General features: G+C 37.7%; 2 protein-coding genes across 2 annotated transcripts; one reads left to right on the forward strand and one right to left on the reverse strand.

Annotated features, from left to right (window-relative positions):
• The first annotated feature begins 1,528 nt into the window (after positions 1-1,528).
• LOC103714300 (probable serine/threonine-protein kinase WNK7) lies at positions 1,529-10,267 on the forward strand. The gene is made up of 11 exons (XM_039133261.1): positions 1,529-1,728; positions 1,928-2,079; positions 2,182-2,219; positions 2,521-2,748; positions 2,844-3,064; positions 3,459-3,616; positions 3,806-4,262; positions 4,362-6,102; positions 9,083-9,247; positions 9,382-9,710; positions 9,840-10,267. Exons 2-8 carry the CDS (start codon positions 1,987-1,989, stop codon positions 5,165-5,167), a joined length of 2,001 nt encoding a protein of 666 aa, XP_038989189.1. The 5' UTR covers positions 1,529-1,728; positions 1,928-1,986; the 3' UTR covers positions 5,168-6,102; positions 9,083-9,247; positions 9,382-9,710; positions 9,840-10,267.
• A 6,176-nt stretch (positions 10,268-16,443) lies between these two features.
• Positions 16,444-18,377, reverse strand: LOC103714301 (U-box domain-containing protein 27-like). The gene has a single exon (XM_008801505.4). It carries the CDS (start codon positions 18,189-18,191, stop codon positions 16,893-16,895), a length of 1,299 nt encoding a protein of 432 aa, XP_008799727.2. The 5' UTR covers positions 18,192-18,377; the 3' UTR covers positions 16,444-16,892.
• Between the last annotated feature and the right edge of the window lie 7,840 nt (positions 18,378-26,217).

Here is a 26,217-nt window from a genome sequence, read left to right on the forward strand (position 1 = left end):
TCGTTGCATTTGATTTCTGCCATTTGAGCATGTGCCCCAAATTGAATATAATTCAATCAAAAGCATTAGGCATATGCTCAACTGGCAGAAGTCAATTCTAGTGAAGATAATTCAGTCACTATTATTTGAGAAGGATGACAAAAGAGTCAGTATTATTATGCCGCATGATTCCATGTTGACATCTGGAAGAAATCATGATGCTTTTATGAAATTCTCGCCACAATAAATAAATAACTCACCATTTATAAATCACTAAAAACTATTTTACTTATCTAAATATTTATAATTAATTTAAATTCAAAATGCTTTAATATTCTAAAAATAAGGAAGAATATATATATGTTATAAATGCAATAATGATAATTATGTCAAAATCCAATTGGAGAATAGAATTTCCCAAATAGTCGTCCAATATTCCAACTTGACAATCTTAAACAAAGACTTGACAAGTTTCTTGAAAGTTTTGATCATGTTTAATGATTTTTGTGAATATATACCCTCATATATCTGTAAAATTACATAACTACTCTTGAACAATTATTATTTGCGTGTGTACACATATATATGCCGTTGATTTTTTCAGTCATTTTAATTTTGAACTATTTATTTTTTTAATAGCATTGGATGGTATAGATACATATGAAAAAAAAATATACATACAAAATAAGTATTTTATGAAAGTATACATACAAATAACAACTTTACGAGAATTTTTATGTAATTTTTTATATTTATGAGGATATATATGTAAAAAATCCAAAACAATATATAATATATTCTAAAAAAAACATCAATATTTTATCCATAAAAAGCAACAATTGACCAAATCATGAATGAAGAACAGTATAAAATGCGTAAGTAATGTACCAAAATTAATTTTGTATGTGCACATATATATGTATATACATTTGGTTGGTTTAAGTTCAAATTATCCATCTCTCTGGCCCAAACTCAAATCACCTAATTGAGTTTCGAGGCACTAGAACCAAAATCGGCTCAATTTTATTTTGAATTCAAACCAAATAACTCAAGGACATCAGTTCAGTTTATTTTGATTTTTGGTTGACCCCAACCCAATGTACACTTCTTGCATCACATATCTTGCAACGATCGTGCATGATGGTAAAATTTTAATAGGTTCGTGGTGACAAATTTACATGGAGACAATACAGATTCGAGTCTAAATTTATTGTTCACAGGCGAATCACCCTAGTCAAATTCTCTATAGATTTACCACGAGAAAAATTGATTATAAGTGAGATTTAGGTACAAAAAGAATCAAAATTTCAATTGATCCGATCCAAAACTCGATTGAAAGATAAATAGAGTTTGGGCTCGGAGGCCTCCGATAAGCTCTGCATGCACCTTAAAAAGGAAATAAAAGATAAAGAAGGAATAGGAGCCAAACTTTCTTAAAACAGAATAATAATCGCGGAATCACGATCCTTATCGTCTCCTTCCAATCTAGGGTGACATCACGACCACTGGTTGCCGCTTACGTGTGCTATTTCGATGGCAATTCTAAGCTAACCTATAAATAAGGCCCGTCCCTCGCGCTCTCTCTCTCTACCACAACGCTCTTCTAAAAGCCGCGGAACGAAACGAGCCCCCTCCCGCGATCTCTCTTCGAGAGTTGGTAGGGCTCCCGTTAGGGTTTTCCAGAGCTCTACCCCCTTCCTCTCCGATTAGGGTTCGCACCCCTTCGTGAGGGTTTCGTTTTCTACGAATGTACGCGTCACCTGTCCATTCTTTCTTTCTTTCTTATTTGGATTCCTCGTATCGAATTCGTGGTTTTCTTTCTTTGTTTGTTTTTTTGGTTACTGGATTCGAATCCGCGGTTTTTGGCTTCGAAACGGTGCGCATCGGGTTAGGGTTTCGCCTAACCGGGGATCTTTCGTTGCTTGTATATAATTTTCTCCGTGGTTAGGGTTTTCGGCTTCGTGTTCGCTTCTGACGACTTGCACTGGTGCTTCTTCGCCTGAGACGATGAGCCAGGTGCTGGCCGATGGGGCCGACGAGCAGCCCGAGCCGCCCCATCCCGACGTCATCGAGATTGATCCCACTCGGCGCTATGTTTGTGTAAGTACTCTCTGTCTCCGGTGCATTCTATTTTCCAGGATAGCGCGTTCTCGCTGAGCAAAAGTTTGATTTTTTGGTTGACATTATTGATTTTTCTGACAGTATAAGGAGATATTAGGAAAAGGCGCTTTCAAGACTGTGTAAGTTTCTTCAATCCATGACTTTGTAAATCAATAAGGTTCGCCTATCAGGCCATACCAGTGCCACACTAGCATAGTATCGATACGGTACGATATAAATTTTTTTTAGCATACCAAAAATCGGTATGCCAACTGTACCGGTACCAAAATATGGTATGCTTCATACCGTCTGATTCGGTACGGTACGATACGACATACTATAAAATAAATTATAATTCTATTTATATTTATGCTCGATGTTTTACATCTAAGTTTTGCAATGCTTTATTCTTGATAATATTTAGTGGTAATGCAATAACAGATACAAGGGATTTGATGAAGTCAATGGAATTGAGGTAGCTTGGAACCAGCTTAGGATTGATGATGTGTTGCAGTCTCCGGACAGCTTGGAGAGATTGTACTCGGAAGTGAATCTTTTGAAATCTCTGAAACATGAGAATATTATGAAATTCTACACTTCATGGATTGACCATAAAAAGAAGACTATTAATATCATCACCGAATTGTTCACCTCTGGCAGCTTGAGACAGTATGGTCGAATTCTGAGTCTTCTTGTTTTAAGTTTTTGATGATGAGTGTCGTTTATGATTTATTTGAGTTGATGACGTGGTTTCTGTAAAATAGGTACCGTAAGAAACACAAGAAGGTGGACATGAAAGCAGTGAAGGGATGGGCGAGGCAGATTCTGACGGGGTTGAACTATCTCCATAGTCAGAAGCCACCAATCATACATAGGGATTTGAAGTGTGATAACATTTTTATTAATGGAAACCAGGGAGAGGTGAAGATTGGGGATCTTGGGTTGGCAACTGTCATGCAGCAACCGAATGCACGAAGTGTAATTGGTACCAATTTTTATTTTTTTGTTTGCCATTGTCATGTTCTTTGAACTGGGCAGCACTTTTTCTTTAAGTTAAAGGAAACTAAGAAATGACAGTTAAAATAAATTCAATCAAATGATATTCCACTTCCCTATCACTCCTTTATGGACTGAACATTGCTAATGGGGAGAGGAGAAATAGAAAAGTTCTGCATCAATTTCTTGTTTTTTTTTTTTAATTGAGATTGCTGACTTACCAGATTACTTCGTTGCTGTTACTGGATGCAAATGGAACAAGTAGTTAGTTCTTATTCTTGGATATCTGAGGGTGGATGTCTCTATCAATACTTATTTGTAGGAAAGTAGTCAAGCAGCTTGGTTTTAGATTAGATTTTAATGATATTTTGTTTTAACTGCAGGGACTCCTGAGTTTATGGCACCAGAACTCTATGATGAAAATTATAACGAGTTGGTAGATATATACTCCTTTGGGATGTGCATGCTAGAAATGGTCACCTTTGAGTACCCATACAGCGAGTGTACAAATTCTGCTCAAATATACAAAAAAGTTTCTTCGGTAGGTGTCATCTGCAAGTGTTTAACCTCTAATTGTCTTTATCTGTTGTTATTCGAGAAAAAGAATGTGATTACTTGTTTGTAAATGATGATTGTTGTTCTCTGAAGAATTAGATTTTGATTGTTCTTTTGCAAAAGATAAGTCTAAAATTGAACTTGGCATTTCTTTTTTCTGAATGATTTTTTATAGGGGATAAAGCCTGCTGCTCTTTCAAAGGTAAAAGGTCCAGAAGTGAAAGCTTTTATAGAGAAGTGCCTTGTTCCAGCTGATCAGCGATTGCAAGCAGGGGACCTTCTGAAGGATCCTTTTCTCCAGGTGGATGTGTCAAATGGCAATCAAGGGAACCATTCTTTGCAATTACCTGATATCATAGAACTGAGAACCAGGTTGGGTGTCTCCAAAGACCATTGTGTTCATTCAGAAGAGCCAAAAAGTAGCATACAGCAAACACAGTTTCATATAGATCTCGATGATGATGATAATGAGCCTGCACTTATCACTGTAATTGAACGCTCTGATGGTAAAAGTTCAAACTTGCTAACTTTGGAGGTACGAAAGAAGAGGAAAGATGGTGCATTTATATTAAAAGGGGAGAGGGAGGAGACTAGTTCTGTATCATTAAATATGAAGATTATTAATTGGAAAGGTAACTGCTATACTTCTAAAACTATTCCCATCCATCATTATTAGTTTTTAAACATGTGAATGATAACTCATCAATGCATTCCTTGTTTTATGCGTGCAGGTCGTGCAGGTCATGCCGACAATGTTGTCTTCGTGTTTTACCTGGATAGTGATACTTCTCTTTCAGTCGCTAGTGAGATGGTTGAGCAACTTGAACTGGCACAGAAGGATATAAAGCTTATAGCAGGGTTAATTGATTCATTAATTATAAACTTGATACCTGGATGGAAACCATGCATTGCCATTAGTCGGCTGATAACTCTAGATGGAACTCAAACTCCCAAGGATCTGCAGTTGGTTAAGTGTTGGGAATGCTCTAACATATCTTCTCGGAGTATCTCTAAAGCTAATGATGTTTTTGCCCCCCTTCCCTTTGTTGATTTCAGCTCCATGGAAGGCTCAGATCAGCCAGTGTATGATGCTGTGGTCAATGGAAAACTCGATCATGTCACAAGATATGCTGATTCTGGATCTGTCAATGTGGTTGCGTCAGTCAATCAGGATTCTGAGGGTAATGGTGAGAAGTCCCCAGGTTTCTCTCCATCAGACCTTGTGGATTTTAATTTGTTAAATATAGAGGGAGAGGTTAAAGGGGCACTGTCAAAAGTTGAGAATGGCATGAAGCTGGATCAGAAAGACATGGGTATCAATGGTGTTGATATGTCGGCCTTTTCTGGTTTCCCGAGAAATGGTTCTTCATTTGTTTTGGCTGGTGAACATGAAATTGATGAGCATCTGAGACTATATTTGGAATCTATTGAACTACTGTATCAGCAGGCAATAAAGGACCTATCTCAGAAAAGAGAGCAAGTCATTGCAATGGCAAAGAAAAGGGCATTTCAGAGGAAGCAATTGTTGCTTCGTTGATCTTTTCTCTGCTACTTGTCTTCTCAATCTTTTCATGAGAGAATGTTTACAGAGGAAGACATCACATGTACTAAATTCCTGTGTCCTATCTTCTGAAGATAAAGTCTTGACAGCAAATAGCTGAAGTGGATTAGTTACTGCTGATCTGTGTCTTTTTTCTTTTGAGCTACTATGATTGTTTGTTGATGTGCTGGATATATTGTTAGTTGATTGTTAAGATTACAGGTTCTTAGTTCGCTTGCAGAAACTCAGTATAATTTTTATCTTCTGAAACTCTGCATGTGCCATTGCTTATTTGCTTAAAATGCTAGAAAAAGATGGCATATTGGACAGTCATCTCCAAACATTGGATGTTCTTCCTTGACAGTGGACTGAGCAAGATGTAGTTGCAATGTTGATGGTTCTTTTGGAGTATCAGGTCATCGAACTAGGGCTTCAGCCCTATAATGTGATATGTATTTTAACAAAAACTACAGTTTTTAGTGGTCATCATAGGTATGTTTTCTTGCTTGCTGATAATGATTCAGAAGGACTATATCCAGTTATATTAACTAATTCTTGCATCATTTAGATATTGTAATACCCGTTGAACTAGAGACACCCTTCTGAACTTGTTTGATCATACCAATTGTGAGTGGTTAAATGTTCCCTATATTAAGAACTAGCTCATCATCTATGGAGTATGTGCAGTATTGTCCGGTTGGTATTCAAAGTTGGGACCCTGAGGTTTATTGATGACAAACAAATGAAGTTAACTAGATTCGAGATATTTTGTCTCATAGAATATTTTATCTACCCTTTTTTCTTCATGTACAGGGAATGTTGCAGGAAAAGGAGGGAGAAGTGTTTGGTTTGATATTGATCTTAATAATGTTAACTTGATGCATGATGCTGATGTACTTCATAGGAAGTAGCAGGTGATGTTTCTGCTTGTGGTAAGTATTCTTGCATATAGTTATGCCCTTATAATGTTAATATGATACCTTGATTTAGGAAATATCTGTGATTATTGACATGTGGCTCAAATTTACTTATTTCTGTTATTTAAAACCAATATTATTTTTGCAACCTTGTTTAGGACTTGAATGCTTTTCCATATCCAATTTTATCAATGTTTTTCTTGTTAAAACTGAATTATGGGAATAACTCTATTTTCTGGACAAGAGGCAAGCTTGCAATTGCTATTTGCTCATCCATCACCTCATGACATCGCTGCTGCCATCCTGTTGCTTGTGAATGAATGGTAGTCATGGCATGAGGAAACAATGCATTGTGGATTGTCCCCACATGCATCGCCATCCCTAAAATACCATGCGATGGCCTTTTTAGTATTATCCACAAGCACTTGGCTGGTGATGTTTGATGAAACTAGTTTCTCCATTCCTTGGCACTCTCTCTGTTTATCTCTCTCTCTCTCTCTCTCGCATGCGCACACCCCGAGGGAAAATCCTTGCTTTCATCTTTGAAGTGTCATTGTATGCTTGAGTGTTTCTTGGTTATTTTGTTACTTCATACTAGGGGTGTGCATGAGCTAAACACAAGCGAGCTAATCTGTGTTCGAGCTTGGATCAATATTACAATGGCCCAACTTGAGCTTGAGTCAAGCTGAGAAACCCAGCTCTAGCTCGGCTTGAATTAGAGTTGAGCTAACTTGAGTTCAACTTGATTAAGTTCGAAATACAAAAAATTCAACCCTCCTTTTTTTCCAAACTCGCTCCTCTACCTCTATCCTCATCTTCCTCCTCCTCCCTCTTCAGTGACGATGCCCTCTTGCCACCCTGCGCCTTAGGCAGATGCCCATGCTTTTGCTTTTTGATGCCCTAGTTCATGGTCTCAGTGGCTGGCTCCACCATCTCCATGCCCATTTGCATGGCCTTCTCTCTTGCAGCAGCATCTCTAGGGACAACTGGCTCAAAGGCGGAGACCTCCTTATCTCTAGTCATAGGAGACAGGTAGGAGGTGGTGGCTCCTCATCTTCGGTTGGGGGGAGACGGACGTAGGTGGTGGCGATGGGTGGTGGGAATCATGGGAATAGTTTAACTAAAGAGTGACAGTGATTATCGTGGATGGATAGGCATGGCTGGTGAGGATATGAGGGGAGTTGAGTTTTAATCCTCGCCATTATCTATCTAAGCTGCTAGATTTTAGTCCAGTGGCTAAATCCAATAGCTAATTATTTACTCTTCATCAAATCATTAAATAAAAAATAGCTTATATTTTTAATAATATACTTATGTATTTATGTATAATGAATATTGTATATATTTAAATATATTTATTATATAATAAATATAACATATTTAATATTCAAGCTGGCTCATGAGCCAAAGGAAAAAGCTAAGCTCAGCTCGAGGTATTTGCTGAATGAGCCTTACTCCATACAGAGTTCTTTGGAGTTTTTCATGGAAGTCTAAGACATCTCTTCGTTGTATTAGTGCTTCATTGTAATCAAAGAGCTAGCATTGCAACTCTCTTTCCTTGGTTAGGTGCAAAGTGCACTCAGTTGAACACGTTGATGGTGTTAACGATGAAGTAATAGTAGGCATCAAATTGCCGTAACCATCCAATTGCTATTATGCCTTGTCCTCAACAAAGCTGGAGTCAACTTAATGAGTCATCATATTGAAGTTCATTTTAAGGGTAACCTCCATTATTACTTTAGACATTAATTATTTCTGACAACTTTCATTCATGTCAATATCGGTATTTTCTTCTCTTTCTAATTCTTTCAAGTTAAATTCAAGAACATCCCATAGTTGGGGCTTCTTCATATCTTTACTACATATATTTATATCATCTCAACAGGTTTCTTTGATTTTATTCTCAATCTGTGCCCCTCAGTTCGTTTTGATGTACCTGTTCCCCATTTTATCTTTCCGAGTTTTCCACATTATCATAATAGTAGGTCTGAAATTGTGAAGTGAAACATGAGAGGTTTGGCGGCCAATATTTTCTACCTCATATTATTGGCTAGCTTGATGGTATGAACAGAAAAGACATTGTTTTCATGCTTTTTGGTATATCTTGAGGACACTGAAGAGGAGTTCAAGTAAGTGGAGGGCCAGCTTGACTGAATACATTATTTGCTTCTAAAACTGATATGACATTCTGAGTTTGGAATTTCTGAAAGTCTGTACTCCTGAATTTATTATCTCTTACAGTCAAAACACTATAATTAATTCTGCATATTTTGAATTTGAGATTTCATTAACCGCATCTGGTGATATTACAGAAGATTTAGAATTTTAAGTTAGCATCTTTATGAAAATTCCCATGGAAATTCCTACTTTTTGTGTCTATATAATTTTTGGGTGAAGCCAGAACATACCAAATTTCCTTGTCTTTTCCCTCTCTAATTTAGAATTTGAGTGTTCTGGCCGATGCAGATTTTTTTCCCTTCTTTAACAAAGGGAATTCGTCTTGTGGAAACCTATAAGCAGCATAACTATTGGTTCCAGAACGAATGTTTGTTATGAATTAGACGCCTTAAGGTCAGTCAAATATTGGTAATATTGCCTCCATAGGTGTTGGGAGGATTGTCAACTCTAATATTGAATATTCTAAACTTATCTTGCTTCCATCTTTCGTGTAATAGAGCATATGTTTGTGTTATCTCGGGGAGCAATGAATCTATTTCAAAGGGTTCTCTGGTCATTATAGTGTGGATATTGCAGGGCGAGGCAAACATTTATAACTGGATGTCTAAAAACCATTCGTTTGCTTGTTTGATGATACTTGTAACTTGTAAGTCAACAATTTCTCTTTTGCGCTTTTATATATATTGCAATGTCTGCTATGTTTCCTTCACTTTGTTGTGCTCCCTTCATTTGCAGAATTCTATATTAACTGTAATTCAGTATTTTGTTAGCTCATGCATCTTCCTTTTGTTCTCCTTTTCCATTGCTTCCATTGCAGAAGAAGCACTCGGGGCTTACCAATATTCCAGTGGACTATTAACTCAATGAGCTATTCATAAATTGAATTCATACAATTTTCTAGACCACTCTGACCAGTTAACTGCAAGAATTTCCAAATATGCATCAGATAGCTATCAAACTTGTTGTTCTGCTGCTCTTTGATGTAAGATTCTTTTCACTCGTTTTAACCCCTCCAGATCCCCACTCATGCTCCTTTTGTTTTTCTTTTTTCAATGACTCCTATAGGATCACAATAAATACAGGCATTCTCAAAATGATTATTCACAATAAATACAGGAACTCTCAAAATGATTATTGAGGATTAAAAAGCTGTGATGCTTAGGAGATCATGGAAGATTATTATGACCATTATGGACTCTCATCATGATCTTGGAATTCTTGATTTGGAACTTCTTGGAATCAGTTGAAGATAAGAAGATGTTGAGCTATTTTTTCATCGGCAGAAAAATTTACCATCTGTGGTTTTTGAAGCAAAGGACTTAATCAATTTTGAGGAGCTGTGCTACTATGTGGAGAGGAAGATTGAGATGATTCTTTGCTATTAGATGACACTTTATATTAATGTTTGGAAAAATCAATTTCACATTCAGTTTTGGCGAAGCCAGGTGAGTTTGATTTTGGCAGTCTTTTTGGTGGTCTCAGCAAATTTGTTTTAATCTGTTAGCGCAACATATAATCTTTATTCCAATGAGACACTAGTGATCTTTCACAAATCTCTCTTTGTTTAACTGCAGGAATGATGTATAGGACCACAAAACATGTCTCTGTTTTTGTGCTTCTAGCAGAGTTATTTTATTTCCGATGGACACCATGCATCAATGAGAGGAATTTCCCAAAAATGAAGCTCTTTCACTTTTGTAATATGTGTAGATTTTAAATATTTTATTGGGGTTTCATGCTCATTGCATCTACTAGTTTGAGGAAAAAGGAAAAAAAACGAGCTAGTCTATTATTTATGTGTCTTAGATCTACTTTAAAGGGATAACTGTATTATATATCCCCAGGTCGTGCTTATTTTTATCTATTGTGCTTTGTAGAGTCTGCAGAAGCAGTATACCGTTAAATCAGTAACTGCTTGGGTGGTTGCTGATTCACTGCATGACAGGTGTTGCCCATTCTTGTTTGTTATAGTGATATTCCGTGCAACCAACTGTATTGCTGATATTCTTCTCGTGAGATTGGCTCGTGTGTTTGATAGGAAAGAGTTGTCCTTTCTGAAATTGCAGTTGCTATCATTTCTGCCATGTATATAGATCATCAAATGCTAGTCTCCATAAATGCTACTATTTTGTTGGGAAATTTTCTAGATAGTCTGAACTTATCGTCAATGTTGTAAAGTTGAAAGCGATGATTGATGACCTCTGCCAACTTGATAGATCATTGTGTCTCGATTCTTCACATAGGTTGTAAGCTACACATAAGTACTGCCTGTTCCTACGAGACATTTGTTGTATTGTAGGAAGGAGGATAACATTAGTGGGGGTGTTGTTCCTCAAAAAGAAACGTTAATGGATGCATTGTTCATTAGGCTTCAGGAATCCATGGAGTTTGACGTATCATATTTTGAGCTGATGTTATTTATAAGAGAGTAATTATGTTGTGTTAGAGCTGGAAGAATAGGTAATGCGTCTTTGAATTACTCATGGTTAGCAATAAATCTTTGGCTTTTTTGTTTTGATGAACCTAAGGTTATTGCTGGTATATAATGGCATGGGTCAAGACTAAATCCACCTGACAACTTAATGACAAATCATGATAAGGTTGGACCTGAATTTGTTATATACTGTTTAGACTAGCATGCATACATGAATACTATTTTTTATTTATATTATCCATTTTAAGTTTATGGCTGAGACCTTACAATATGCAGCTAATTTGCAATATTGTAACTGGGTGAAGTTATCTTGCTTTTCACCTGTTTAGTAAAGCCATTTGGTTATTCCACACATTATCTTGTCCCTGATAGATGCTGCCCACTCCCTTTTATGACAAACAATGTGGGCCTGATCGCAATCACTATCTCAGAACCATGCAACTAGGAGTGCTTCATGGACTTTGCTCCCTGTGAAAACGAGATGCACAACCTCATCATTCATTTAACTTACTCCATTCTTATTTAGTTAGATTTCCAGTCACCGACTAAATAACTTGGTATGCAGACAAAAGCATCCTTGTTGGGACAGCTACAGGTATCTGTCCTCTTTAAGCAAAGTACATAACTGACTACAATTTCCAATAATCTTCTACACGACTGTAGCTAGGGTAGTGAATCTTCTATGGTGAACTCGACATAAGCATTGTGACCGGAGAACTCATAAGAGTATTTTACTAACATCTTTTTGATCTTTTTCCTTTTCCTTTTTTCCCTTGCATCTTTTTATTGTGGCGGTTGGGGTGGGGTTATGATCTTTTCAACGATAACTTTCTGGATATCATGCATTGCTCTCTCTAAACTCCAGAATTTTTTTTGACTGGTACAGATGGCAGGTTCAGAAGTTGTGGATCTGTTTTGTGATTCATCATTGAGAATGTCCTCGTGAAAGTGTTTGCAGATAAGTGTTCTGAAGAGAATGTGGCCCTTAAAATTAACAATATCGATCAGCTCATGGTAGCTCAAAACCATATATGCCTAAAGTTCGTCTTTCTTGATGGATGAAAACTGATGTAATGCAGTAAATCAGAGCCATGGTTTTCCAGGAAGGGCCCAGCTTATCCGCTCTTTAAGGAGCTTAGTGCCATAGTTTATCCACGGTTAAAGGGAATGGAATTACAGCTTTCCACTGTTATTGGCTCTGTGAAGGAATTGGAGCTACCTGAACATGGAATTTTCAGTACTAGTTCGAGAGACGGTAGTACTCTGTTGAGGTGCTCGCACCAGTGTTTCATGTCCTAGAAATGATGATGGAGGATTTGCTGCGTTACCCGACCAAGCCTAGCATCCTCCGTGTTTTCGTACTTGCAGCATCCTCTGTTTCTTTGTTGAATCAGATGAGGATCTCAATTCATGTAAAACAGGAGAAAGTTGGTATGGAATTCATTATGAAAAAGGGTTAAAAGCGGGAAAGAGTATGATTAAAATGAGACATGGAAAGAAAATTCAGGTACCTTGTGTAATATTCTCCTGGGATTTCTTCAGCAGTGCAAAGAAATGCTGACGTTTTACGATATTTCATATCTTGACTGACACAGGGAAGTTCCAGGAGGGGAAAAAAGGTTTTTTTTGGCATATAACACCTAGAATTTTATTAATGTTTCATACAACACCTTTGTTTACTGAAAAAGTTATGTTTATTTGCAAGAAGATCTTGTTACTTGCAATTATCATTGTCTCTGGTTAAGTTAACCAAGGACAGCAAATGACCATCCTATCCTTGGAAAAACTGTATTTTAATTTTGTTGATTTAAATATGAAAATTTATTAGAATTATATCAGTAGCACCAATATCTCTAGAAATAGCATGCTTATAATATCTACGGACTACGGTGCATTAGACAGGACTTTCGTTTAATTGCATATGTCTTGCTCTAGGGAGAAATATCTTTATGTAAAAATGAAACGAATGTACTGTACTAATTTGAAAAAGTTAGATAAATATAATATTTGCACAAATAAATATAGAAGATATAAAATGGATAAGAATAGATGAAGAGTTAAAACATAAATAGAAGTTAAATCTAAAGAATATTTTTTAATTACAGTCCAAGTATGATAATGATCGGTTGAAACTAATATACGAGCTAAATTATATTTTAGTTATAAAAATGGAGAAGGAAAATGAGAGAAAAAAGTGCAAACATAAGTATCCAAACTATCCTAAAATGCCGCATGAGATTCTTTGCATTTCATTCTTTTTTTTCTTTTTCTGAAATATTGGAGCTATGGATCATGTGGTGGCTGCAAGGGCATTATCTTTTTAGTTAATTTATAGCTTGTTGGGTCACATATTCTGCTAGATTTCTCGATTAATACTTTGGGAGTGGAGAAGGAAGTTTTCGTTATCCCAATGTGAAGTTTCTTTACACTCCCATATTCTAATTTGGTTTATTAATATCATCATTTTTTAAAATAATGTTAAAATTAAATTAACAAAATTAATATGTTATTTCAAAAACTAATATGTCGAGTATCTTATTGATAAAAACAAAATCCTGCTATTACTAATGTGCATACTAATTTAGGAGATAAATTCAGCGACTTTTTTTTTGCTGAAGCAGGTATTTCATACATTATGTATACGAATATATCCAATAAAATCAGAAAACAAAGATAAATTCAGTAACCTCAATGGCTGAAATTTACTCAAGAGAAATCAAAATTTGTGATATATTTTAAAAACTAATATATTGAGTAACTTACTGATATAAACAAAATTTTGGTATGAATAGAGTCCATATCATATTAGAAGATTAATTTTGTGGAAGTATTTTGGTCACAAAAAATTCAGTAAAATAATTTATTTTTGATTGATATATATTTTACTTAATCTAACAATGATATATAAAAATATTTTTTTTAAAAAAAAAAAGCAAGTGGAGTTGGTACTTTTTTTTTTGAAAAAAAAAGTTTTTCACTATAATAACTTGCCCTCATATGTCTTATCGTTTTCCAAGCTTTGGTCCACCATTGTCATCTCCGAAACGATGAACAAAATGGTTGTCGCCACTGTCACCTGCCAAACGATGAACAATGTGGTTGTCTTAAGATGCAGCTTATATTCTACAATTGGATGAATCTAATTTAATATTATTTCACAATTCTTCCACTAGTGGAACAAAAGATTAGATGAATTGTTTTGGTTTTCAGAGCTCAAGCATAGAACGAAATAAAAGATGAAGAACCGAAACTTCCATTTAGTAGCTTGTTTTTGATCCTTGTGTATAGAAATATCCATTTACGTACGTATAAAAATCAAATAAAAAACATGTAGTGCGGTGAAGTATGCATCTCGGAATTCCACATTTTAAATGCCCTCCAAAATTACAAGCACGATCGTATTTTCTCCCATGGCTATTTTACTTGGTATATACTGATGAAGCTCAGTGCAAAATAACTTCATGAGCAATCATATTTGCTTGCTGCATCATGAACATCGATCGTCTATGTCATTGATTTGTAAATAATCCAATATCATAGATTTTCCCAGCAAACAACAGGATTTGAACCATTAACTGCTCTAAAGAGGGGAGAATTAATGTAGCTTACTGAAGCTAATATCCTTTTGAAACCTCGCATATTTTGCCATATGGGCACAAGGAACTGTGTAGGAATTTGGTGGGGCATCCTGACGTATTCCAAGAACAATAACATGAAGATGCCCCCTCGACATTATTTTTTCAAAATGTTGCTGTTTTGTTATTTTTGACATGCTTTTCTCCGTTGGCACTACCAAGAATAACGTTACTCCAAGATATTATACTGTCTTTTCACTCAATTCAGGAAACATTTAGCTTTTATTTTGGAGATTAAATGTCAATTTTGTTCTTGGCAGTTTTAGAGATCAAGAAAGGATGCATAACATTCTGCTTCAGAAATGAGCAGGCTTGGCTGAACACTCATTTCTCCTCCACTAATATTTCTTAAAACTTGTTTAGCTAAACATATCGATGATAATAGTAATAATTTTATTTGAAGTAGATAAAACCTTGGATCCTCAACCTAACAATGTCTTCATACAAGAGAATATGATGTACATAGAAGATTATATTCTCAAAAATAATGAAGTTTTTTTTATACCAATCCCATATAGTCCAGAAAGCCCCACTGAGGTTGCGTGACATATCCTATTCCTCATTGGATTTGGATCGAGTCAAAACCTGTCGCATATATTCTATTCCTCCTCCCTCAAGTTTCAACCATAACTAAAAAGAAAAAAAAAACAGTAGAAAGAAAAGAGAACGGCGATTGGGCCCTCCCTCCACCTCCCCCTCACTCATTCTCTCTCGTATCGCTATATATATTTATGTCTTTCGCTTTATTCCATTTGATGGGTCGGAACCAGCTCAGGACGCATCCTTGCTGGTTCCCATGCACTTTCCATTACGTGCTGCCTCGCGCCTTGTTGTATATGATTAAATATTGAAGATATTCTGTTTCTAATGTGATAAATTTATCGGGATTGATGTGGTCAAAAAGGAGAGCAGTCAGATGGCATATAAACAAAACAAATCTTCAAATCCTTTTCTCGTTTCTTCCGTCACCTCGGCACAAACAAAGTCGTCGTCTACTAATTAGTGATGATTGCTTGCTTGCTTGCTTTTCTTTTTTTTCTTTTTATTGATTCTTGTTTGAATATTTTGTTGTCTTTATCCTAGATTTGAAATCCCAATCAATAATAGCTTGGTGCCAGTAGTCTGCGTGTGGTCGGCAACCTGCTCTGAAATTGCGGCCATCCTGTCGCCCTCCTTTCCTTTGTTTTTTTCTTTTTGAACTCAATTCACGGGAGCCGGAGTAATGGCTTTTAATATCTATGCTTGCAGACCATGCAGAGCTACAGTCTTTCAACTATCCTACTTTGATAGTTTTAAGTATCATTAAGAAAGTAAAAAATTTTGAAAAAAAAAAAAATCTCATCAGGATGTGCAAGACGTTTCATGCATGACATTTGAGGCTTCTGGAGAGTTATGGATACTAGACTCCTATGGAGCTAATAAGGGCTATCAAGATTATATAAGCCTTCCTTATACCAGGTTTGGATAAGCAAGGCTTATATAATGACTAAAAAGTTAAAAATATCTTTCTTGAGGCTTACAGGTTGATGAGTTTATCTAGCATCTATTGCTGCATGCAGGAGAATATTTTCTCCCCCTCCTAAACTACCATGGAATTTTTAGAGCAAAAGCTATATTTTGCGATGGGCTCAAATTTAACACCTTCACATTATTAGCAGCCACACCGCAATTAAACCACAGTGTTTTCAAGTGTTAGTTTTCCTATTTTCTTTTTATAGTTTACATTCTTTTGTATGCATGCAGAAATTTGCTTTCCATACAATGGTTGATAGGACTAGCAAGCAGGTTTTCGTCCATCTTATGAACGAAATTAGAAACAACATCATGGTTAGCTGAGAACGAGGCAGCAGCAGGGATGGATGATACTAATAATTTGAAATTTATTTTCCTTCTATTATGCAACAAGCAATGGAAAAACACAGCCCCTGTATATTAAAAGTTCTTTTTGGCATGATTTATCTACCCAAGACATCTATGTTGCATTTTCTGCTTGTATGATGAAGAGATCAGAATATCATTATCTGAATTCGAACTGATGACACATTCTTGCATGTCCAGTCGTAAGCATTCGAAGTATTCATCGAAAGAGATCGGAAGTGCATCTAGATCTTCATCAGCAACATCCAAACAAGTTTTATGAAAAATTTATAATCGTTTCTTGCATGAAACCATGGAAACACAAGAACAAACCATGAGAATTCTCATGGGAGAGAGAGTAGGGAGATTACCCCTTGAATCTGTAAATACTCCCGTTTGAATAATCATGATTTTTTTTGTTTGATAACCATCATGATTACTATGGAACTATGAACAAGCTTCATGATTTGTAAGCTTGTCAAAATATTGAATGCAAGTAATTTTTATCTCAAACCAAGATAACTATCTCCTTCATGATAACCATGGGAAAATTATGAAATTTGTCAGCAAAATGGAATTAGAAGATCCTTGATTTGTTTCTATCTCTTTTGATTAATCAAGATTCAAAAATCTCTATCCATCTACAAAAAATCCTCCTCTTTTTCCATTTTTTTGAGGAAAGATCTTCTCTGAATCAACTTCTAGAAGGGCATGATGTGGGTAGTCTTGGTATCATATCCAGCGAGACAACTCTTAGAATTTACTCTGAAAATCTTGAGCAAATCTGCCGCCATCTGCCTCGTCGCCGGCGAGCACCCGCTCTGCATCAACAGCAATATCTTCGTCAAACCGCCGTCCAACGCCGCCGCCGCCTCCACCGCCCGGCGGTCCCGGAAGTAATGGCAAACCATCCAGAGCACTGCCACCGCCGCCTCCTTCCCCTCCCTCCCGATCTTCATCATCCGCCCCACCACCGTCCCTACGCTCTCCTCCGCCGCCTCGCAGATCGCCGCCCGCCCCTCCGCGCAAGCCGCCGCCGCCTCCAACACCCGCATCGCCCTCTCCGCCGCCGCCGGCGCCACCTCCGCCTTTGCCGCCAGCACCCTCGTCGCCGCCGCCACCACCCCGAGCCGCGCCATCCGCACCCTCGCCCGCCTCACCCCGGCGATCCCGGCCAGGCACCCCAGCCCCGCCTCCACCGCCTTCCGATCCATCGTCCCTTTATCATCCGACGGCCCGATCAGCCGGATCAGCTCCGCGATCACCTCCTCCTCCTCGGCGATCGCAAGCTTCGTCTCCGGCGATCCAATTATCGATTCAAGAACCCTGGCCGCGTCGATCCGCGACTCAAGGCTACTTCCCTTCTTCAACACGGAAAGCAAAGCGGAAATCGATCCGTTGAGATCCGAAATCAGGGCCGAGATCGCGATCTTCTTATTTCCCTCCTCGATGAAATCGGAGGTCAAGATCAGAGCAAGAACCCTGATCGCCGCCTCCGACGTCTCCAACAATCCGTCGTCGTCGTCGATCTTCTTCTTCACAAGAATAGAGACGAGAACGGCGGCGCAGCCACCGACGTCGACGAGATTGTTCCTCTCGAACTCGTCGTTCTCGTCGTCGGAGAAGAAGTCGGCGAGCCTACGGAGGGCCGCGCGGGGATCCGCCGAAGCGGAGCGGACCTCCCGTAGGATGTCGCCGCCGCGTTGGCGGTGGGGGACGGCGACATCGGCGGGGGAGGAAGAGGAGGTGGAGGACCAGAGGTGGATGAGGCGCCGGAGTGTGAGGTTGGGGACAAGGTCAGTGGAGGGGAGGGGCTGCCGGGTGGCCGGACACGTGGTGTTGCCGGAGTCCAGCCACCGCTGGATGGAGGCGCGGTCGTAGGTGACGCCGGTGCACAGGCTCACCGGGGACTTCATCACGTCCAGCGATATCGGACACCGGAAATAGCTCGGTATCTTCACTTGCAATGCTTCTCGTAGCCTCTCTTCCTTCCTCCCCATTTCCCTTCTCTTCTTCCTTCCGTATTCTTCCGATCTCTCTTTACTTATTTATATCTTCTATTTCGACGCGTACACGCACAAAAAAGTTATGTAAACGGCGACGAACGAGGAAAAATGGAATGGAAAAAGGAGGAGAAGGGGGAAGAGAGCGAGGAGGGGGAGATTTAGAGGGGGTCAAAGGAGAAGATGACATGCTTTTTTCCATTGATTTCCTCATTCAACCGCTACTACCACTTGTTCTTAGTGACATTAATTAATGTCTCTAGTCAATGGTCAAAGATTGACAATGAAAAGTATGCTACTAAACCCATTTCTATATCCAATAACACTAATGTTACAGGGACAAGGAGAATGACCCAACTGAAGGTGGGGCCTAGATTGCTATTTTATTTTGTTAGATATGTGTATTGCTTTGGGTGCAGTGGTCAGTTCTTTTACGTAAGTTTAGTGCGTGTTATTATTGTAGGGGAAGGCGGAGGTTGGAACGGGGGTTTGCCAGCCTTTCCGTGTTCGTCATTCAACGCAGTAAGTGTGGAGTCGTGGGAGAAGACCGCGGAAAGCGAGGAATAGGATGTGCATGGGGCCCACTACGTCGATCGGCTCCCTTCGACCCTTGACGAGGGTTTCACGTAACTATTCTTCTGACTACTGGTTGCTGCCCTTTCATTTCTTTGCTTTCTCCATTATTTTTTTTATAGAATGCATCATCTTTGCTTGAGTATTAGTTTTCTGAACCACTGAATTGAATTAGAGAATATTAAAATATCAAACAAGTAGTTGTTTTCTTTCCTCGTCTGGTGTTTATGGAGAAAGGGACCGGGGAGAGAATAGCTAGTTGATAATCCAATCTAAACCTGGATCATTCACATATACTCCATGTCTATCCAACGGTATACGAGTTGCTTAGTCTGCTGGAAATTTTCATTTTTGGTGAAGTACTATATATATCACCTTTTACTAGAAGTCTGTGCACCTACTCTTTCTTCTAATTAATTCGTAGTGCTAGAAACGTGAATCTTTCTGCAAAGGATCCAATTCTATCATTCATATTACTCGTATGGAGTGACATCGCCCCCTTTACTGCTCCATCAACAACATTTTAAGCTTGGCTCTCGCTTTTTCTTTGGTGCCATACGCCCATACCATGTGCAAGGCTGCATTCTCCTGTTATAACTTATAGCTGTTAATTTTTTTATTTCCTTAAAGCCTACACATTTTTTTGCTTTCGCAAGCTGTTGGCACCTTAAAAGAAGACCAAAAACAAGTAAATAAACATCAGAAACTTTGTTGCGTTTCCATCTAGATCCCATCCTATATTTTTATTGCTGAGTGGTCATACAGCCTATTTGTTTTTTTATTTTATTTTGCCACCCCAAGCTCATCCTCTTGGTTAGAAATATGAAAATTTTGTGCAATCATCGCTCGCTTCACGTTGTTCACGGCACGACTCCATCAAGGACATATGGCCAGCAGTCAGTAGTCTACTGATGCTAAATTTCCAATAGTTTGGACGACCCTTCTTCATCGTCTGTAGAACTTTGGTAGTTCAACCAACACGCAAGGCATAAGCATTTCATTCGCAATAGCCGAGCACTTTCAGCGGAAGATCGCCAGGTCATTTCGTTGATTGACCGACCCGCTCCATGCTTTTGATTTCTAACATCCCACTTTGTCATTGCTTAACCATAGAAATTAAGTTCTTCATCTTTTTATGCATATTATTATACCCATATGAGACTGGTTGGAACCGAATAGCTTCAACTACTTTCAGCACTTATTTTTTTCCTAAACTTCTTTTTGAAAGCTAATTTGTCATTCCCTTGTTTGCTTACAACTGTTGGTGATAATATTCAATTGTTAATTGGTCTTCCTCCCTGTTCAAGATGTGTGCTATTATTTTCAGTTTATGCAAGACTGAGATTTGCCAGAACCTTAGTACTTTATTAAGTGGGAACCTAACCTGATAAAGTTTGGTTTGGAAATCATACATGCAACTCGGACTCTCCTAAGACATGATTTTTTTATTATTATTGAACTTCAGGTTAGGTTTTGGTGTGACTCAGTTAGCAGCGCGTGTTTTGCTTCCCTAACTTGATGGGAGACGCGCACTTACTAATATCCAGTGTGCACAACTTGTACAATACTTTGTTGACTATTAACACTACATTGACCTTTTACCGTCCAAAATGTTAGGACCGAAAAGCTGGAACTTTCTACCAGTAGAAAGAAAATATCACACCTCGACCATGTTATTTTCGCCCATTCAAACTCTTAGTCATACCTTAAATATGCTTCCATTTTCTAGTTCTTGTAAAAGTTAATTTGAATCAAAGGATTTAAGAGGGTGCACTTGAGGTTGCAGATGAGATTACAACATTTATGCATATGGCAGGCCTGATATATTTTGTCGTTATATTTCTAAGTCATTGTATATATAGCAGTTGGGTCCCAATTTGCTCAAGGTCACTTGTGCCATATAAACTAAAGGCACAGCAGATCCAGATAGAGTTAGCCACATCTATTCACACCTTACCCTCTTTCTTCCATTTGATATATGCAGACTTAGAACTCATACGACTGCTTTTGATATATGGTGAGTAAAGATGGCTCCTAGGCAGATGAAGCATTGAAAGAATGGTCATAATGCTTAAAATCCTTGGAGAAAGTGTTTTCTTTGGTGTGAAAATCCAAAGTGGAACTATTTGCAGGTCATATTACCAGGGGTCTGCATAAGGTAGAAGTTATGTTGTGAAAAACTGAATGCTCCTTTACCCAATAGATGGACTCCCACAGGAACCTGGACAGAGAGTTATTCTTAAGAGAGGAATTACTAGGCCGGGACCTTTTTTATATCGATATTCCTTCAGAGGAAATTGCAACATATTTGTGATTGTTTTCTGTTTTCATGAGTACCATTGAAAATATTGACACTGGAAGATGAACTGACATCTCTGTTTAGATGCTAGGTAGGAGGATCTCCTTTGGAAAAATCATCTCGGTAAGTTGGTGTGGTCATACTTGCATTGAATTTGTACAGGGCTAATGCCCGAAATGATTAAGACATCAGTAGTATTGATCTAAGACTGAATAAATATTGAATTTGCTATGTCTTTTCCCTTTATCCTAAACTATATATCAATTTGTTTTTTTTTTTTTTCATCTACCGACACCTTGCTTTCCTAGATTAATTACATCTTCTTCTTTCGTTGTGCGTATCCAATTCCTCTTCAGCGTAATGCAAATGCGTCGCCATATCTTCGGATAAAATTGCTGTTATGCTTATTATATCATCTTCCCTATTGCCTCAATCTGGCCTTACCAATTCAGAGTGGTTCCTTACATCCACTACCAACTGTGCCAACTTTACAATCACTGTATGCCACCTTTCTACTCTCTTGGAGAAAACCAAAGACTTTAATGTAGGTTTCTTTTGGTTGAAAAGTCCCACCCACTTGTTTTGTTCCACCGTTTCAAAGGCGACAACCTAGCTTAAGCTCATCACGGATCTGTGTGCTGCCATCCTTGACCGCCAACCAACCCATCACTACTCACCAAATGGTACGCTTTAAACTTCGAGTCAAAGTTCCAAATGAATAGAATTCTCATCAATTGGACGAAGGAGACCCCACCCACATCTTATTCCCAAGGCATGGTCGTAGAGACAGAGAGGGTCTTTTGTTTGCCTGATGCCGGGGACGTGCGGTTGAGGTCGAGCCTAATGGGCCCTTACCAGACCAAAGTTGGCCGAATAAACAAAGAAAGTCGAAAGTGTTGACTAGGACTCCACCAAACACATTAAAAATGAAGTGGTTGAGGTGCCCAATGGGAGATGGTCTTTCTTAATTTGCTTGTTCTGAATGTAAACAGCTTGGTAGGGTGCTGATCTCTCTGAAGGGCCCACATTTTGGGATCCTGCAGATCCATGCAGTGTTAGAAAGCAATATCATTAGGACTTGAATAAGGGCCGATCGCATGAAATTTTTTCCTTGGGTGATGTCTGAAATATTAGGAGCACAGATATGATGACAAATGTTAAGGAGTTTAATATGGTTGCCTTTTTCAAGCAAGAGTTCGAGTTCTCAAATTTCTAGTGACAGGTATTGCGAAACCTGCGAGCATGGTGGCAACTGGCTTACACAACTTGGCTTAGGGTCACAGCCAAGCCTCAAATTTTCCTGGTGGAGCAGAAAAAGAGCACTGCCTGCTTCATTGTTCCACCTTCTGGGATGTGACCTTTTCTCTTTTTTTTTGGCAGAAAGAGGAGGTGCCCGGTGACCGAAGGTATTGCTTGCATTAATTAGTATCAGTCGTTTTTGTGGAGTGCAGGCGTTCATAAAGAATATAGTCCTTGCATGATCTTCTCCTTTTGATTTGTCATCAAGACCTAGAGAGGCATATTCGATATTCCTCACATGACCATTCCATGAGGCACCTTTGGAACATACAAATTTGTCTAAAATGATTGTCGATATATTCCACAATTCTCTTAACTTTTTTTGTCAAAAGCATTCAGGATTTCTTCTCACATCCTCAAAAAAAATTCCATTTGAGAGTCAACTTCATGCATTGGATCAATGGGATACTAACTAGTAGTGCATGGTGAGTATAAACTGCATGAAGATGCAAGTTGGAATATGTCACACATCAAATCTACAAATAGAATTAGGGGCATTGCAGTTCCATACCGATATATTATATGAGGGATCCATCTCTATTTGTGTCCACCTTGCTCTCTAGAGCCACGCATTGGTTACAAACAAACTAAAAATATATATATACGTATACATATACATATACATACATACATACATACATACATACATATATGTGTACTTTTCGCATGCACATGTGTACAATGCTCATGATGGTTAGCATGAAACACAATCAAGTTACATATAGACTTTACATGATCCTCATTCTTGGGTTCGTAGAAGATATAGGTTACGTGATCATCTTTATTCTGTTTCTTGTTTCAATCGGACATGCTATTATCTTATAGTCAATTCATAAATATCAAGTTTCTTTTTTTCTCTCTTATTTTGTCTACTGTTATCTAGTAATATTTGTTGGAATTGTGAAGAGTGTCTGTTTCAATTTTGGTCATAATATAATAGTAATATTAAACTAAATATTCTGAAATAGATTTTGCTTTGTGTTTGATTAGTGATTTAATATCCTAACAAATTGAGAAATTAATCCTTTCTTTTTAGTAAATAATATCAAGAAGAAGAAGAACATGGTCATTAAAATTTGATAGTTTGATAAATTTTTCTTATTATGATATAGATATGTTAAAAATTTTCTTCAAACCACTGCAAATTTAACTTTTTATTGTTGTATCAGCATGGTTAAAACATTTTTAAATATTGTACTACTGAATTGAGCTTACACCATCATGATATTAATATCATATAAATACTATAATAGATATGTAACATTCATTATTATAGATAGGTAGAGTGGGACTTTTACAACATATCCATTGCTCCACCCTTGGTTTGGATTCCTTTCTTTGGGGATTCAATCATCATGTCTTCCGGCCCAAATGTCAAGTTTGCAGTGTGGTGGTTGAAATTGTGGGTAGGGTATTGGATGAAAATTGGTACACCATGAAATTAATTACGACTACTTTTAATTTGGTGGCATAATTGTAGTTGTCTCTGTTAAAATATTCATGTAATGAGGATAAATGGTTGTTGCATGGTAAATATAATACTTTCACTTTGGTTAGACAATATACTAATTTCTTCAGAGACTGCTCGTCTTCATCGAAAGGTAAATGGGCTTAAATGGCATTGGTCTCATGTAGTCTATAGCTGCCCTGTGCCAGGTTAGGTTATAGAAATCTAGTAAAGTATGAATTGGAGGCCTGACCTAAGTCCACTAAAGATATACCCTAAAATTCTTTCCAAATAGGCTTTAGTCCATGTTGCATCTGAAGAAGGGAAAAAAAATGGTTGAGCTTGGGCCTGGCCCCTACAAAAGTTTGGCCCCATATCCAAATGGGCAATTTTGTTCTGCTCATCGTGGCCCAGAACTTGCTTTTGGTTTTGTGCTGGCAATAAAGTTTCTTGAAGACTTGAAATGAAAGTGCTATGACTCCTAGAGATGACCAAATGTTCATATATTAATGTTTGAGTAATGCTTGTTCACAGCCAGGTCAAGTCGGACTAGATACTGGGCGGATGGGGATACAATATAGATCAAAAATCTCCCAACCCGGATCCAAACTTAACTATTTTATTAAACAGATAATCTAATCAGATTTACAATGGGTTGAAACAAATTAAATAAGTTAAATAATTATGCTTACGTACATTTCATCGACAATTTTCTTGTCAGTAAGTGATTAACCTCTGAATCTTAAAGGATCAACCTGTCGAAGATGGTTGCTTCATAAAACCTGATTTTCTATAAGATAGATTCTTTGAATTTATTGTCTGTAAGCTTTTACAACAAGAGCTTTCTTATGCCTTATTAGTTTTGCATTTAGTATACACAGCTGCTAGAGGTGGCTCAAACGGGCCAATTGGCTACCAGGACTACCAAGTCCATATTAGCCATTTTTCGTGAACCTGATCTCTTCGTTGTATCAAATGCTCCACCATTTCATTTGCTACAACATATGTCCAAGGGTTACTTTTTCAGAATATATATATACATATGTAGTACCCCAAGAATGAAGTCGGTGATTAAGAAACAAAAGATGGGCCTCATTTGCGTCACACACGCTATGTCAGGTGTCAATCTATATATATTTTGATTCAAATAGGTGGTGCAATCCAGCTGCCATCATATTAGTGCAAGCTGTTCTGGTTTGAAGGTGACATCCTGCTCTTCTTTTCATTAGATTTTGCTATTTTCCCTTCTCTCTCAGAGATGTGAATTAGAATAGCTTCTTGGTTATGGCTCTGAAGAAACCAATTGTTTTGCTGGGCCCCTGAGCTTATGACTTTAACATGGCTCTCAAAATAGAGCTGCTTCATGCATTAGAGCATTCTATTTTCATTACTCTTCATTTGTTAATGCTGCGCTGTATATCTTAGATAATGTGATAGGGTAGGTCCTAGGAGTTCTAGGTTAGCTAAAGTTTGAACTGGTATCAATCCTATCCTTAGCATCTACCTAATTTGCTATGGTAGACAAAGAGAGGAGCTCTTACTGAAAGAATATTCAAGTAATATATAGCTCTCAGGTGTAGGCGTAGTGGATGATATAGATATCCTCTGATACATGAATAACTACCAGGGATACTCTACGGAAAAAGATGGTACTCCATCCTAAGTTGTCTCTGTCTTTGTAGGGTAAAATAAACAGAGCATAAAGGTTTTCTTTAGATGGGATCTAGAGGACACCGACAAGGATAGATAGATCTCGACAACAACACTCTCTATATCTGCTATTCTTTAAGGAATATATTTACACATTTGCTTATGATCATGGTTTAAATGATTCAATTTTTTACCAATCCACATGTTGGATTACCTGTCTGCATCCCCCGGCTTGTCCCCTCGAGAAATGGTTTCAGGCCATTATTACTTTATGTTTTATTGTTGATTATATGTTTGATATTCATAACATGAGTCAAGTTCAACTTACATCTCGTGTAACTTCTATAGTGTTATATCTTTTCTGAATTAGATGATAGAGATCCCACATCGATAATCCGAGCGGTTGGATATGATCTATTATTTTTAAATTACTTACACACAAGAAATCATGTGATTTAGAAACTCTAACTTATGTATCAAATGATCTAAAACTAGACAGTTTGAATAATATAGAAAAATTAATCACTTCATGCATAGGCTAAGAATCTTCAAATCATATATTTTTTAGTGTGTAAATAGTCTAGAGATGGTAAATCATATCTAAAATAGGTCTTTAATGCTAGCTGCATTTGGAAGCAGAAATAAGTTAATTTAAAGCACATGGTTTTAACTTAGTCCTATCCTTTATTACTCCGGAATAAACTACAACACCCACATGGTGGAGTAATTTATTCTTACATTAGTGGGGTAAAGGA

This window comes from Phoenix dactylifera, chromosome 14, assembly GCF_009389715.1.
Source record: "Phoenix dactylifera cultivar Barhee BC4 chromosome 14, palm_55x_up_171113_PBpolish2nd_filt_p, whole genome shotgun sequence".
NCBI lineage: Eukaryota > Viridiplantae > Streptophyta > Magnoliopsida > Arecales > Arecaceae > Phoenix > Phoenix dactylifera.

Coding starts and splice junctions, on each gene's coding strand:
- LOC103714301 (XM_008801505.4), bottom strand. CDS start 18,191: ATGGGGAGGAAGGAAGAGAGGCTACGAGAAGCATTGCAAGTGAAGATA.
- LOC103714300 (XM_039133261.1), top strand. CDS start 1,987: ATGAGCCAGGTGCTGGCCGATGGGGCCGACGAGCAGCCCGAGCCGCCC. Junction 2,220..2,520: donor AAAGGCGCTTTCAAGACTGT/GTAAGTTTCTTC, acceptor ATGCAATAACAG/ATACAAGGGATTTGATGAAG. Junction 2,749..2,843: donor ACCTCTGGCAGCTTGAGACA/GTATGGTCGAAT, acceptor TCTGTAAAATAG/GTACCGTAAGAAACACAAGA.